At 41.6% G+C, this 16490-nt stretch overlaps 1 protein-coding gene across 4 annotated transcripts in view; it reads right to left on the reverse strand.

Annotated features, from left to right (window-relative positions):
• Positions 1-270: 270 nt before the first annotated feature.
• The window catches only part of ANKRD28 (ankyrin repeat domain 28), a 194974-nt gene continuing 178754 nt past the window's right edge, over positions 271-16490 (reverse strand). For all 4 annotated transcript variants that reach the window (XM_089659998.1, XM_089659996.1, XM_089659995.1 and 1 more), the window contains 7 exons: positions 15575-15662; positions 15405-15488; positions 14123-14268; positions 12997-13079; positions 10980-11062; positions 8007-8098; positions 271-1240 (listed from right to left, as the gene is read on the reverse strand). In XM_089659998.1, the coding sequence (XP_089516124.1) occupies positions 963-1240; positions 8007-8098; positions 10980-11062; positions 12997-13079; positions 14123-14268; positions 15405-15488; positions 15575-15662 (854 nt within the window). In that variant the 3' untranslated portion in view covers positions 271-962. The remainder of the gene's footprint in view (positions 1241-8006; positions 8099-10979; positions 11063-12996; positions 13080-14122; positions 14269-15404; positions 15489-15574; positions 15663-16490) is intronic.

Here is a 16490-nt window from a genome sequence, read left to right on the forward strand (position 1 = left end):
TAGTAAATCCACTAGTTTAAAAAAATTGCATCAAAAAAACCCATGGACAAAATATAAACACATACATTTTCTCTGTGCACAGGCAAAAAGTACAGTTTATAAATTCAAATTATATTTTAACATACACCAAGGCACAGGTTGTTGGTGTTCTTTGATAGGGGGTAGAGCACTACTGCCACATGAAAAAAAGGCTAAATAAAATGTTTAATGACTGATTCCCAATATGTTGCATAACAGCATGTTGCTAACAAGCAATAATGAAACAGAGTCTAGGTTTTTTTCTTTTATTCCTGCATGGTTGCCGGAAGAAAAAAATATCAAAGAAAAAAATGTTGACATTTTCGGTATTAACTGAAACAAGACTTAGAACTGAAGATACTAGATTAACGGCTTCCAGTCAATTCAAACCACTTTAAAAAAACAAACTGTATTATTTGGTCCCTTGGCAAATGGATGTACACACAATGCCAGATGTACCAAATTAATTTATTGCCATCAAAAAATTTTTTCTTCAATTTATACAACGTTCACTATAGTGTTTTCTGTACAATGGTTGAAGTCACCCACTGTCTGGACTGCTAGGCCCCGCCATATAAAAGATTCTTTCCACAAAGACAATAAAATATTAAATAAAACAGTAATGACTGCTTAAATGGCCTCAACCATCCCGGGCTAGGTGTTGTCGGGGGAACAGTTCTCATCACAGGATCCAAATCTCTAGAAGACATTAACAGGGGTGTAGAAAGGTTTCTTATCCAACAAAAAGTGGTCAGATTAAAATAAAAGTAAAGTCAAATAATCAGTGTTTACTTTAAAAGGGTAAAGAACAAAAACCCCCACTTTTTCTTATAAACTCGATAAGTTAACCTATATACTTGTGGCCACCTTGGCAGCACAGAGATGAGAACTCTTTCTGGTTGCACAATGTGAATTCATTTAAAATCTAGGCTCCAGTAAAACCCTCAGTAGGTCTCCGAGTCTGAGTCATTGAGCTCATCTTCTTCTGTGTATGGATAGCCATCTTCCCTGCCGATATTGTTGAAGCTGCAATATGAACTGTGCTCACTTCTCATGAGGGGCAATGAGTCAAAAGTGACTGTCTTTGAGGGATTGGTGTAGTGGTTTAAAGTCAGAGATGGCATTGTGTTACATGATGAGACCGGCATCATGGTGGCTAAAATGAGAGCCAGACAGTCCGCAACGTCCTTATTGGGAGCACATGCCAATGCTGGTGTGTAGCCTGTGGTTAGAGAAGGCAAGAAGAAAGAAAGAAAACATTAGCAGGAGCTCATCGATTTATCATCAACATACAACTTTCTTCCTAAAGAGGACCTATAGTCAAATAAGAGTCACAACTATCAACTCTTTGATCTTGTTACCTAACAGTAACTAATGAATATTTACCTTTACTGCAGAAACCACTGCCCCAGCACCCAATGGTGGTTGGTCTTTTAACCAGAGTACTCACAGCCAGTCATGTCAAGAAGAAGATTGGGTAAATCAACAGTTCTATCTGAACATGGACTATCCCTTTCACTGGACATAATGGGGAAGGGCTCTAAAACTGTGTTTACAAAACCAGCTGCTGCGAGATTCTATAGCTACAAATTCTGCAGTAAATGTTAATACTTGGAAAAGCAAGGTGGGCAGAGCAGTAGGGTAGCTGCATTTTTGCATTTGCCATAAAATCAGTTTTTTGGAGTTCGTTGAGAGATGCATGATTATGGAACAATTGGGTTATACTGCCACCTACAGAAGGATTTGAACACTAGCAAACAGAAAAACAAGGACCAGCTAACAAAATCTCCCACAGACAGCATGTCTCAGTTTTATAGAAAAGCAAAAGGAGCAAGATCACAGACAAAGGGGTGTCCCTAAATGAACTCCAAGAAGAGGATTTTAAGGTTAAAAATAAGTAAAATCTGGAAGACAGACAGAATATGGCACACAGTACTTTTTAGGATGAACGTTACTTTACCTGCGGCAAGTCTTTCATTTTGGCCAATAGACTTTACGAGGAGTTGACTTCCTAGCCTTTAAGAAGTTAGGGATAATAATCCGAAAGACCCGTCCATCAGGACTGTGGCTTCAACAGCCATGGCATTAAAATCAGCAACCATAGAAGCAGAATGGAACAGTGGACTATGGCACAGCAGGTCCAGATGATCCAGAAAAGTCCACAGAGCATCATGCAGCAGTCTGTGTACCATGTCCTACTGGGCAAATTTAGTGATGACGACTGAAACGCCATCTTTGTTAATCCTGTGACGTAGAAGAGGGAGACTCTAGAGGGACATAAAGGTGTAGATCAGGTAGAACTGATCCTGCTGCATCACCAAAGCACCCTATGCAAAGACCCGAGGGTACCTGGACCCTGGCAACAAACTTGTCATGTTTATGGTTTAATCTGGATACCAGTAGATCCACATCCAATGTCCCCCATCTTTGGTAAAGGGCTTGAAAATCCTCCAGATGGAGGCAACCCATTCCCTACGTAGATGACTAAGAAAGTCCACCGGCCAATTTACCAAGTCTGGAATGTGAACGGCAGACAGGGCCAAAACATGAAGTGCTGTCCAAAAGAAGATCATGTAAGCTTCTTTAGCAAACCTTCCCTGGCTGTGGAGGAAAGGACTTAATTTCAGTGTTGGTTTGGAAAATCCATCATGCTAGGGAGAGTCTGGCCTGTAGGTCAGAAGCACGGGGTGGCCTACCACATGAGTAGGTTTGTCTCACACTACCAGAATGTGGAGTTGCAATAAACTGGAGTGAAACTAGGGGTGCAGTAAAGCTTAAAATGAGGCAACCATAACACCAAACACCCCTATGCAAACACGGATCGAGGGCTTAACTATGGGAAGCAGTTCAGGGCATGAGAACAAAGAGACATAATAAGTTTGTACTGAGGCATGAGGATTCTGGAAAGAGCAATGTCAAGTGTCAAGCCAGGTACTCCAATCTGTGAGATGGATCCAGCATGAACTTCTTCAGTTTGAGGATCCAACACAGTGGCTAAATGATTAGCACTTCCGCCTGTCGTGGGTTTGAATCACAGCTACGGCACCACCTGCCTGGAGTTTGCATGCTCTCCCTGTGACTGCCTGGGTTTCCTCCGGGTACTCCGGTTTCCTCCCACACTCCAAAGACATGCTGGTAGGTTAATTAGCTCCTGTCTAAATTGTCCCTAGTATGTGTATGAATGTGAGTTAGGGACTTTAGATTGTACTCCCCTTGAGGGTTAGGGACTGATGTGAATGTACAATATACAGTTGTGTTCAAAATAATAGCAGTCAGACATCACTAACCTGATCAATCACTGTTTTTGGTAGAAATGATATTTCTACATGGAAAATTTACTAGCAGGTGTTGTAGAGTAATAGAAATCCAACAGACCCAACAGTCATGACATGCATGCTGCTGATTCTGTGTAATTGAATCACTAATTGAAAGGGGCATGTTCAAAATAATAGTGTGGAGTTCTATTAGTGAGGTTATTCATTCTTTCAAAAACAGGTGGCAATTATTGCCCTTATTTAAGGAAGGAAGGCAGCAAATGTTGTACATGCTGGTTACAGTGCATTTCTCTCTGAAATTCTGAGGAAAATGGGTCGTTCCAGACATTGTTCAGAAGAACAGCGTACCTTGATTAAAAAGTTGATTTGAGAAGGGAAAACATATAAAGTGCAGAAAATGATAGGCTGCTCAGCTAAAATGATCGCAAATGCTTTAAAATGGCAACCAAAACCTGAAAGACGTGTAAGAAAGCAAAAAACTACCATTCGAATGGATAAAATAGCCAAAACGGCAAGGACTCAGCCAACAATCAGCTCCAGGAAGATCAAAGAAGGTCTAAAGTTACCTGTGAGTGCTGTTACAATTAGAAGACGCCTATGTGAAGCCAAGCTATTTGCAAGAAGCCCCTGCAAAGTCCCACTGTTGAAAAAAAAAAAAAAAAAACGTGCTGAAGAGGATACAATTTGCCAAAGAGCACATTGACTGGCCTAAAGAGAAATGGCGCAACATTTTGTGGACTGATGAAAGATTGTCCTTTTTGGGTCTAGTGGCCGGAGACAGTTTGTCAGACGACCACCAAACACTGAATTCAAGCCACAGTACACTGTGAAGACAGTGAAGCATGGTTGCGCAAGCATCATGATATGGGGATGTTTCTCATACTACGGTGTTGGGCCTATTTATCGCATACCAGGGATCATGGATCAGTTTGAATACATCAGAATACTTGAAGAGGACATGCTGCCTTATGCTGAAGAGGAAATGCCCTTGAAATGGGTGTTCCAACAAGACAACGACCCCAAACACACCAATAAACATGCAACATCTTGGTTCCAAACCAACAAGATTGACGTTATGGAGTGGCCAGCCCAATCCCCGGATCTTAATCCAATAGAAAACTTGTGGGGTGACATCAAAAATGCAGTTTCTGAGGCAAAATCAAGAAATAGAGAACTGTGGAATGTAGTCCAATCATCCTGGGCTGGAATACCTGTTCACAGGTGCCAGAAGTTGGTTGACTCCATGCAACACAGATGTACAGCAGTTCTCAGAAACAGTGCTTATACAACTAAATATTAATTAAGTGATTCAAAGGAAAGCAAAATCTTCAAACATTTTTCAGTTTATATAGTGAATGTTTGAGTTTGTAAAGAAGAATACAAACACTGCTATTTTTTTTTGAACAGTCGAATATTCACTTTTCTTCATTTTTTTTTTTAGAGGAACAACACAAATTTGATATATTTTTCTTCAATTTTTGATTTGGAATAGAATGTGTAGTGTTCCCAATGCATTTGTGTGTATGGAAATAAAAGTTATTAGAAGGATTTTGAGCTTTATTCACTTTTCTGAACACACTGCTATTATTTTGAACACAACTGTATATGTAAAGTGCTGTGTAAATTGACAGCGCTATATAAGTACCTGAAATAAATAATAACCAAAGCTTTGCAGAGATTGTACTTTCTGTTGGATAACAGGGATAAGGACTGCTCTTAACAGGAAATTGTCTAGGTACCCTAAACATTGAACCTCTGAGCACAGCCATAACCAGGGTAAGCATAACAGTGAAGACACAGAGGTCAGACACCCAAAGGGAATGGCAACAATTAGTAATGTTGATGGCCCACTGCAAAACACAGATAATGTTGACAAGGTGGAAAATGGGAATGTGCAGATTAGCATCCTGGATGTCTGTTGAGGCCAGGAAATCCCCCTGGAAGGAGGGAGGCAATGACTTACCTAGAATTTTTCATACCAAACTTTATGCTGTGGTTGCTCCCCTTGGCAACTTATGGAGTTAGCCACAGGTTACTTTACAGGTTCAGGGTCATGGTCTGCCTGGTCCAGAGCCCTGTCTCTGAAGACCTCACACTAATCCGCTCTACTGGATTTTGGTGAATATAGGGCAGAAGCCCTTTAAACATTTATCGCAAGGTACTTTGTAGTTTAGAACTCCCGTGGGGTGCATGGGGAGCCGCCAAACATCCTTTCAGTGGTCTGGGCAGGACACGGTGATGGCTCAAGAGTGTGAGCCTTCCTTTGGTTTGGGAACTGTGAAAAAAATTGGAGTAAAATCCCTGAAACCTTTCCACAATAGGAACTGGGTTGATAACCTCTTGCAGATCTGCTAATCTGTGAGAAAACATAGGCAGGCTGAAAGGCATGAACTGTGGAGAAGGCTAGGGGTCTGCAAAGGCTCACAGATGCCCCCCTACTACTAAAGGCGATTGTCAGCATATTTGCGGATCCTCAAAGCCACGTTTGCAGCTGAACCGGGTATCTGGCTTTAAAGGTTGAGGCCTCTCTTTAGTCTCAGGGGGATGGGTCTTTGCTGCCTCAGGCCTAGGCTTCTTCTGCTGTGGCAGGTAAGTACTCTTACCCCCAGTGAAATTTTTGGTGAGGGCAGGCCAAGGTAGCTCCAAGGAGACCCACCTTGCTCCTCAAAGGACAGTAAACAGTTTTAGCATACCTGTCCTGCAGCCCAGCATTTTAGCTAGAGAGTTCTACACATGTTCAGTGACAGGAGACTCTCAGACAAGGGGATATCTACTAATCCATTAGCACAATAAACTAGGATTATTGGCAAGAATTCAAAATGTTCCACAAACCTGAGGATCAGTTTAGAGAATAACAGGATCCAGTCCTATAGCCACAGTTCATTACGTCAAAGTTTGGCAAACTCCAAAAGGGGTAAAGAGCTGCAGGATGTTTATTAGGATTGAAAAGCTCATCAGGAATAACCCAAACACCAAAAGGGATCCATGGGACTAAGGGGTACACAAGGTCTTGGGGCCACTAAGAAATTCTAGACAGGCAGCATCAATGGTAGAAAATGATGGCTGTTCTTTCAATTTCGAGGTGGTGTGCACAGTGTCAATGAGAGCTAAAAAACAAATGTCTCTAAAGCTAGGGAGCAGTGGCAGCTGCTTGATCTTCAGGGGCAATATCCACCGATAAAGGGATTTTTGAGAAACTTCAACAGCAGCAGATGGCACAGAGGCTGCACGCCAATCAGATAAATTGGTCTCTGGAGTGAGAATAAGGAATCAGAGGCGCAATTTGTCCCATAAAATCCTGCATACCTGTAAAAAAATCCTGCATGGAGAGAACTGAGTGAGGAGCCACAACTGACACAGCTAAGAAAGAGGAGTGGAGAGGTTAAAGCAGAGGACAAAGTTCCTGGCTGCCTGTTTCAGATCATTTAGAAGGTTCAATGCAGGCAGCACCAGAGCAGTTAGTGAACAGAGAGCTGGGGCAACCCATTACAATGGGACTCCTCTCTGTCTGGGATTTGAGTTGTTGCTCTGCAAGGCAAGGATAATGTAAGCATAGGGTATAAGGGTAAACGGAGGGTACTCACAAACTGGCTGCTGGAAGGAGAGGTTCAGCCCAGGTCAAGGGTGACCAAGTCACTGCAACAGACAGCAAAGACCAACCAAGGAAGATTGCACAAAGATTATTTGCAACAGAGAGCAGTAGCAGGAGATGTTACTGCTCATTGAACTGGCAAGAACAAGAGTGCAGAGCATGCATAACTCCCCATAACCAAGTGCATCATTGCTCAGTCCTTAAGCATTAATGCCCTTCTTGAAAACAGCAGAAAGCATGGCTCTGGAACCCGAAATTGTTTCACAGCTACACTCAGGCCTGGAAAATGACACAATATGGAACTCTAGTCCCCCGAAAACACATTCCATGCTAGCCCCCCAAATGTCCCGGTCCAGCAAAGTGTGGGTAAAGCCTTCAAAGCTACTGCTGAGGTTACATCAATCTGTATAGCTGCATACAGAGACCATCTTATGTGGCATGAAGGGAAATGTTGACTGAGGAAAAAAAAAAAAGAAATTAAAAATGGTTAAAAACATAAATCTTCCTGGAACACTAGCATTATAGGGATCATACAGGGATTATACCAGCTGTCCACCGTTTTTTCTTTGCCAGTGTCCAAATCCTCCTGTAGGAGCTGTATAACCAAATTACCCCTGAATCCTTTGTCTCTCAAAGAACGAGAAATAAATTCTTATTGCAACAGTGGTCCAAAAGACACCTGAAATGACAGCTTCTAAAAATGTCATCAGGCAAGTTTTTATCTTCTATTCACTTGCTTGGGTTCCTGCAGAGGAACATTGTATGACCCACAGGGAATGACAGCAGCTGCTGGAAACTTTCCAGACAGATCCAAAGTCTTCTGAACACAAGTGAAATCCTATGCGATTTGGTGGCCGAAAATATGCTGCATTTGCAGTGCGATTAACAACTCATTTGCACCTGCACGCTTTTGCAAAAGTAAAGTGATCATGCTTTGGTTTGACTTGGCCCTAAAATATTATACCTAGTGCAACATGCAGGTCACAGAGTGCAGAGTTATTCTAAACTCACTCAATTAGACAGATAAATGAAAAGAAAATGATTTTACTCCATCTGGACAATTGATTATTTACAGGAAATGGACACTTACACAAGCACATGGTTGAAAGAAAGAAACTTACCGTTTTCATCTACAGCTAATACACTTGCTCCTTTTCCTAAAAGTTCCTGGACTACAACCGTTAACCCATTCCTAGCAGCCACATGGAGGGGTCTAGAAAGAAATGTATAGTAACAAATATCACTAGACTGCAATTTTTATTGTATGCCAATCCTTTGGTTAACACTCCCCTGCAGGCAGCTTTGTGCATTCCATTGACAGTGGTTACCATATCAGCCATGTTGTGATTACACGGCTGTTTTCTAGATAAACGGTCAGTCACCATGCACACAGGGCATCTGCCCAGCTCTCTTAAACGCCCTTCTTGGTAGTAGCACTTTGGCAGAAAAAAAAATGTTTGACACGTAAATGCCTCTAGACATGTTTAGGCGTGTTAAGAGATTGGGAGTTTATTCACCTCATTGGCCAGAATAATTATTTATTATGGCCATTGAAATGAACGATCAAGCGCTGATACACCTAGCGCTAAAACATGTTTAGACTGGCAGTGCGTTTTCTTTGCCTCTAAAAGCCTGTGTGTGTATGGACCCAGACTAACATGGAGGGATGTTTAGAGGCAGGAAAAAAAAAAGCAATGCCTCAAAAAGCAGTTTTAAACGCTCAGTGTGCATGAAGCCTTACTTTTTATTTCTAGGTGCATTTAATGTACAACTAGAATAAAAACTTTTTAATGAGTACCAAACATGGTTTAAGTAATAGATACAAAATATATAAAACAGTGTAAAAATTATTTAGGTAGGCAGAGTATGCATAGCTTTATTTATTCAAAAGCCAATAAATACAAAACGGTGATCAGTGTGGTCATCAATCTCCTCTGCTCACAAAAGGTTAAAATATATTTATAACATCTCATAGGTGTAGACAGTTCTACGGCTAAAAATATAAACAAGTGTTTTAAAAAATGATTTGGTAGTGTTGACCTTACATTTCTCTGCATCCAAATTGTCAAGCAGATGTTTAATGCTTAAACGTCTTTTTTTGCAGCATTGGATCAGATCAGTGGGGACCTAATCCAAGCCACCATACAGCACAAGATCACATATAACATTGATCTATTGATTGCAGTTTCAAAAACTGCTCCTGTAATACCATGCTCATATAAATATAACTGCATTGTCCAGCAAACCGTTACTACTTCCCAGAGCAAGCACTGAGGCATAAGGGTAGATAGTATATTTTTGCATACAAAGCCCTTGACACTTGGAGGGTTTCAGGACTACATGTGTTAAGAAGGCCTGCGTTAAATTAATCCATGTCATAGAACAGTGTTTCTCACCCTTTTTACCTTGGAGGAACCCTTGGCAAAAAGTTTGAGGTCTTGGAGAACCCCCGATAAAAACATTTTTTCAGATCTACAGCTCACGGAGCATTGGATCTGATCAGCGAACTGTAGATATAACAATTAACAAACCGAGAGCAGTGCAGGGAAGCTGTTGCTGTAACATGCCTTTTCTTCTTGATCCCCACTAACCCTCCTCTCGCCCATCCCAGGTGATATTACATTTAACAACTTGGGACAGACAGAAGAAGAGGACCTGTGGGGAACAGTGCAGTAAACAGTATGCTTCCTTACACAGCTCTGCAAATCCAGGGTTTCTCACATGGGGTTCCATCAATGGGCAGATCAATATTGTTGCAGATGTATAGCCATCCAATATGGTTTTTAATACGCACTGGCATTGCGCATTGATACCTGATGTTGATGCCTCCTCTGTATTTGTGGTTCCTGTGAACTCAGAGGGTGGCATCGAGTAAAGTGCATAGAGTGGGAAAGAATGTGGAATCCTGTGTATAGCAGCAGTGAATGCAGACTTTGGAGGCGGGAAGCAGAGAGTGGGAGCACATGGATTGATGTAGCAGTGTGCGACATCCAGTGTATGGTAGTGTTGAATGAAGACTGCAGAGGCACATGGCTGGATGAGACTGAATGTAGCAGAAGGTGAGATCATAATAGTTTTATGTACAGTTATGGCATAACATAAACCTAATATGATCTCACCTCCTACTACATTCAGTCTCATCGAACTGTGCGCTCCCCCTCTCTGCAGTCTGCATCACTGCTGCCAAACACTAGATTTCACCTCCTGTTTTAGCCATGTGCTCCTTCTCTCTGCTCAACCTCAAGTCTGTATTAACTGCTGCCCGACACACACAGTGCTCCGTTTCTCTGTCCCTCTCTGCACAACAACACTACACAGTCATCAAGGGATCACACCTAGTGATCCAGTCATGGGCTTGTGCTTTGTGCTCCCTCCCACCGTCTTGCGATCATCTCCCCCTTCAGCTCCCGCTCTGTGCAGTACTCCCGGCACCTCCCTCTGAGTTCACAGAAGCTGGAACTACAGAGGAGACATCAGATGTCAATGCGTGCTAACAGTACTGACTGGTAGTGTGCATTAAGAACTGGAAACAGAGGGCAGTATCAGGGGCGGACTGACAACTCATGGGGCCCCCGGGCAATAGGGGATCATGGGGCCCCTGTGTCCTTGCCCAAACTCAAAAAAGCCTATGAAAAAGGTACCAGGGGCATCTCATGGGGCCCCCTACTGACCCCGGGGCCCTCGGGCACTGCCCGAGTTTCCAAATAGTCAGTCCACCCCTGGGCAGTATACATCCACCACAATGTTGATTTGTGGCAGAACCCCTGGAGACTTCGTGCGGAACCCCAGTTGAGAAACACTGTCATAGAAGCTCCCATAAGTTCAAAGGGAAATTGGTCCTCTAAAATGAATAATGAAAAGCCGGATAGATTGTGTAGGACTACAGATTGGCAGATATTCTACTTAGGAGTCACATCACTTCGCTCCCTTGCACAGTTCTGTTACGGTCTATGACAGAACTTTGCTAAGACCTCAACAGAGAGCCTGCATTAGTTACATTTGTTGCAGTGTTGGTCTCTCTTATCTTGGATATCACATCATTGTGTGCTTTGGGATGAGGGCGCCATCTGCTGCTGTACCGGTTTACCACTTACGTCTGCAAAGCTGCATTTGTTGCATTGATGAGGTTTCGGTCAGTAATTTGCTCTAGTATTAACAAGGCACTGGTTTCATGACCCTATAAAAAAGCAAAGTAGTAAAACATACCAGGATGTAAACCATACTAGGATGTGAAAAAAACAAAACAAAACCCAAAGTAACACAAACATTTAAAAAATGAAATGCTGTGGCACCACTAGAATTCCAGCACCCTGGATGTTTTACAGCAACTTTGGCATTTTCAATCACAGTTCTGGTACATTTGACACCTGTTAAACAATACTGTCGATTGAATAATATCAAAGAAGAAAGTCAGGGAGCAAATTTTTGCATACATTTTTATCAATGAGACTGCTCTCTTCATGTGATGGAATAATGCTCCTCACTGAAGTCTTTGCTTAGTCTATCTACATTTAAAGTGGTAGTAAACTAATTTAACATTTACCTACAGGTAAACTTATAATAAAGCTTACCTGTAGATAAAATGAATATCTCCTAAATGTGCACCATAGTGGACATTCTCTTTTTTAGAGCCAGCGCATGCGCTCTGCAGGAATGGCATACCCGTGCCGTTCCTTCAGAGTACTGTGTCGTGGCCCAGGACTCCGGCACATATGCACGGGAGTGAAGTCATCGCGGCCCGGCCTGTCAGAGCTCGCAAACCCCGAAGGAAGACCGGGTGAAGATGGAAGCCTCTGCAGCGGTGACAGCGCGCCACTGGAGGGCTTCCTTTTAAGGTGTTACTAAACCCACAACAGTAAAATCAGTCTGTATATGCAGTAAAGCATGCTTGTTATACTCACTGTGGAACCTAAGAGGTTAATCCTCTGCATTGTGTAAAAAGGCGGTTTGATTTTATCTTCTCTGCCCCTCCTCTTGTTGAAATGACCACCTGATACAGACTGAATGCGTGGTCACATGCACATGCTCAGCTTAGTGTGTAGTTCTAGAGAGGTTTTTTTTTTTTTCTTGGGAGAGTGCATTTGATCAGCACAGGGCCAATCAGCGCTGTCCATACAGAGGGTCAGAGGTTTCACATCCTCCTAGAGCAGAAAGAAAACTCCTCCTACAAGCTTTAACCAGTGCTCTGCTGAAGTCACAAGACTGCTCTAACTGCTGATGAGAAAAGTTATTTAGCAGTTTATATTTACTAAAATAATTGCACTTCCATGTTCTGTGTACTGTGGGAGACCAGATATAGTGACTGCAGGGTATAGCAACACTTAAAGGTAATCCTACATAATGTGCTAGTAGTTTTTTTTTCCTGCAGTTTACTACCACTTTAATCAAGCTTACCACTTGGAAGGCAATTTCCAAAGAAGAAAGAACAGCAGGAAAAATTGATTAGATGCCCTTGTCCTCTAAATGTAACTCTATTCAAAACAAACTTGCACTTTCTGTCCCACGAAATGCAGCAGGGAGTAAGCAAAAATCTCCCCAAAATGAGAGGGAAAGCAGTCGTCACCCTATCAGGTATCCCAAATGAAAAAGACATCCCTCCACTCCTGCTGTAGTGGCAACTGTAACATTTTGGATTCCCTCAAACCAGAACAAATTGTGAGGTTGTATATTCGCAATGGGGACATACACAGCAATAAAAACCAGACCAAGCTTCTAACCCTTCTCTACTGCTCCTAAAGGGGAAAAAAAAAAAGTTCATCTTGGAGTAATACTCTAGAGCTAGGTTTTCTTTTTTTAAGATCTATCTGTGCAGCTCTGAGAACAGATCAAATGATTTACAAAGAGGATTTTTTATTATTATTTCATGTTATCAAATCTCCTGAATGATTTCCCATTTTTGCGCAGAATTGCATTTTTTGCTACATAGGTTCCAAGTGGTTTCAGAAAATATCAAGAGAAAAATCAAGAGAACCCAGTAGTACAAATTGTTAATGGAAAATTTTTAAGGAATTAAATTAGTGCTATTCAACTTGCAGGAAGCAGTAAAAAGATGGTACCCAGAACTACACAAAGCAGAGGAAGTGAGGCACATGCTGCTTCTTACATACGTACCTTACTGCATGCCAAATGTAGTGCAGTATTTTTATTGTTATCTTGCAATGTGAGATCAGCTTTTGCACTGCTAACTAACACCTCTGAAACAGAAAGTAACAGAACAGAATGTCATTTTAATGCAATTGACAAACACAAGCTATTGATTAGAAATATACACAACCATGTAAATACAGGAAATATTACAGTCTCTGCTGAACTGCTTCTCTTCTCATACAAGTCTATGGAAACCAATCATTTCTACAGCCTGAGTGTCTCTACCCCCTTCCCCCACCATGTGCCCCAAGAACATTCCTGCCTGGGTGCCCAGGACCGTATTGATGGATATCAGGATAGAGGAGCATCAGGAGAAAAGTGAACATCCACTCTAACAAATGAACCTGGATGCGACCAGCCCTGTTTACTTCCAGGTTCAAAGCTGTAAATCTCCAGCCTCCCTGACAGTGGAAGATGCTCACTGATCACAATCTGTGCGTGGTCAGCACAGTGCAGAGGTGACACTAGAGTCTAATATTAGCACTATTGTGATAGCAGTAGTTAAAAAAAAAAAAAAAAAAAGTTTAAAAATGGAAACAAAAACAAAAAACAACCCCCCCACACAAAAAATTGGGAAGCTGTGAAGCCAATTGCCAGCTCACAAAATACCCAGATCATAACTGCAGCTATGATCCTGGTATCATGGCTTCCTTCTGAGGAGATAGATCGATAGATAGATACACACACACACACACACACACACACACAAAGTATATATCCTCTGGGCTGGAAGTGCTTTGACATTGCCTATGGAGAATTTACTTTAGTGTGGTTTTTTTTTTTTTCCCCCTGAGATTTTACATCTGGTAAACTGTAGTGTTAATATGTGACATGAAAACGTGAAACACCATTTTCTCTTTTTGTCGGCCTAAAACGGTTTTTAAATATGTGTATAGAAAAAAAATTGCAGTGAAAAGAGTTAATTTGCCCTGATATTTAGTGTTCAGTCTATTTATAAGAAAGATTAGCATTAACGAAAATTTCATAAGTTCTTTAAACAAGTTTATCTGAAACATTATGATGGGTAACAAATAAGTTTCTATCCAATGACAAAGATGCTTACACAGGAGTAAATAGCAGTCTGCCTTACCTACTGCATTTGTTTGTCCATTTTCAGCAGCCATCATCAGAGGTGTCTTTCCAGAAGAATCCACAGCATTTACCTGGGCATTATGGCTGAGCAAAAGCTGCAAACATTCAACATGGTCTGTAAAAGCTGCAGCATGAAGGGGCGTCCTGTTAACAAAAACAAGTGTGAATAAAATAAAAATAGCAAAGCTCCTAATGACATTTCTAAACCTGTTATTACAGCACACAAAACAGCTTATGATGCTTATGTTTTGTAGACTGCGGATATGAGCAGCTGTGACAGAACACACTGTGTTAAAGGTTACCACATTTTTCAAATGAAATCCTGGGACCCCAATACTGACCACATCCACTTTAAAACACAACCATAAAAATCAATTTTCAAAATCAAGCCTTCAGTTTTAACATGCCCTGAAACAATTGGTTGCAGGCTTTTGGAAGAATCGGCAGACAATCATGGCATACTAACAAAATGTCCAGGGTGCATTATATATAGAAATGAAGCGGTGTGGATACCACAATGTGCTGAATTGTAGGTGTGGATGAATGGGGTAACCGTGGGAAGGGCTTACAGAGGTATGGTTAAATACAACCTGAGCCTATTTTGCTTTGGATTAAGAGTGCAATGCTCAGGAGTAGATAACACACAGAGCTCAGTGCGCAGGCAACAAATGTGTGCAGGAGTCAGGAGTAAAAGCATAAAGTGCAGGGTCTGTGATAACGCATGCAGAGCACGTCAGGAGTAAATACTGCAGAGTCAAGAGGTCAAATAGTAAGCCAGTGTGCCATACTTGGCTCCTCATGTCCTGGTGCATGGAGTCACCAGCTGATTGGCAGGCCAGGATAAGCAGGGCTCCCAAAGTGTGCAGACACCCCAGAACAAGATGACTTCTTCATCTCACCGCCAACAGCAAAGCACAACATGTGATGGTCACCCAGGCAATGGCCAAGCACTGAATATGAAGTTCCAAAAGTTGAAAGCAATCGGGCGACAGTCATCTTGTCAAATATGCACATACTTCCAGTGGCTGCACTCAACGGGAGTATTTGTAAATCTCCCCCGCTGTCAGGTTAGTACGTCATACGTACCTGGCTGTAAAACAGTTAGTGGTATATTTAACAAATCAAAAAGGGACCAGGTGTTCATTGTAATGTTTATATACATTTTAATACCTGTATTTTCTGCTAATAGCAATAAAAAGTTAAAATGTATCCCATGGACAGCTTTACTATTAAAAGGCAGACTGACAATTGCATGTTGAAAGAGAATCTGTTGGTTTTACCTTCCTTTTGAGTCCACTGAATTCACAATGCTTGTACCTAATGTGTCTATGAGCATTTCTGCAGCACCTTCATTGTCATTTATGCTATAGGAAAGAGCAAAAGAAAAATGTTACTGCACACATACAGGTTTTGATAGAAACATACTACCATTCAAGTGCAATTGTCTTACACTGCACAATGCAGGGGACTGAATGAGTTTCCTTCCATTCTTTGAAACACTTCTTGCTCCAACAGCAACTCTACACAGGCATCATGACCTATTCAAGAGAATAGCAGATGGTAATGACAGAACATTATGAATAAATGGAATTAAAACCAAATGTATAATAGTGTCATTTGATATTTTAGAATTTTTGCTGATGAGACAATTATCTACAATAATGAGACACTGCCACATTGCCCATTTAGCCGACGGCCATAGTAAGGTATATTCATCCATTTGCATCCCTCAACTGCAACTAGCTCTGCTGCACTAATGAAGCAAGATTCTTTGGGTATAAGGGAGCATGTAACCTCATCATTGTGACAGCGTTTGGACCTGAAAAACCAGTCACCATGACTGAACAAGGTCAACAAGGGGGAATAGAGATGTCAAACACCCAGGTATACTCAGACACCATCCAAAACCAGAACTTATACAGCGTTGGGAGCATGGAGCCTGCAGCAGGGAGGTGGTGAGGGAACCAGGAAGGGTGAGTAAATTCTTCTCCAAAACAGAAGAGGTTTTGATGATAGAGATGGCATGGAACAACACTAACAGAATACTGCAGAGGAAGACAGCACAGAGTTGTCAGATCACAAGATATCTGCCTGGCAGTTATTTCTTTTTCGAACTTGTTCAACAGATAATAAAACCCTTTCAGTAGTACATTTAACGGAGTAAATGAGAGAAATGTTTTGTTTGCATACACTTAAAGCATGACAATATGGAAACAGTTGAGCATATACAGTATATAAAAAGAATCAAATCAATTTAAAAAAATGCGTCTGAGATGTTGCCTGATCTGGACAAAAGATAAACGGTTTGTGGCATACTCTGAATCTTTGCACCATTGGGCTGTATTAAATGTATAGTGTTTCTGTAT

This window comes from Staurois parvus, unplaced genomic scaffold, assembly GCF_062004578.1.
Source record: "Staurois parvus isolate SC_StPar_1 unplaced genomic scaffold, SC_StPar_1.0 ptg001194l, whole genome shotgun sequence".
NCBI lineage: Eukaryota > Metazoa > Chordata > Amphibia > Anura > Ranidae > Staurois > Staurois parvus.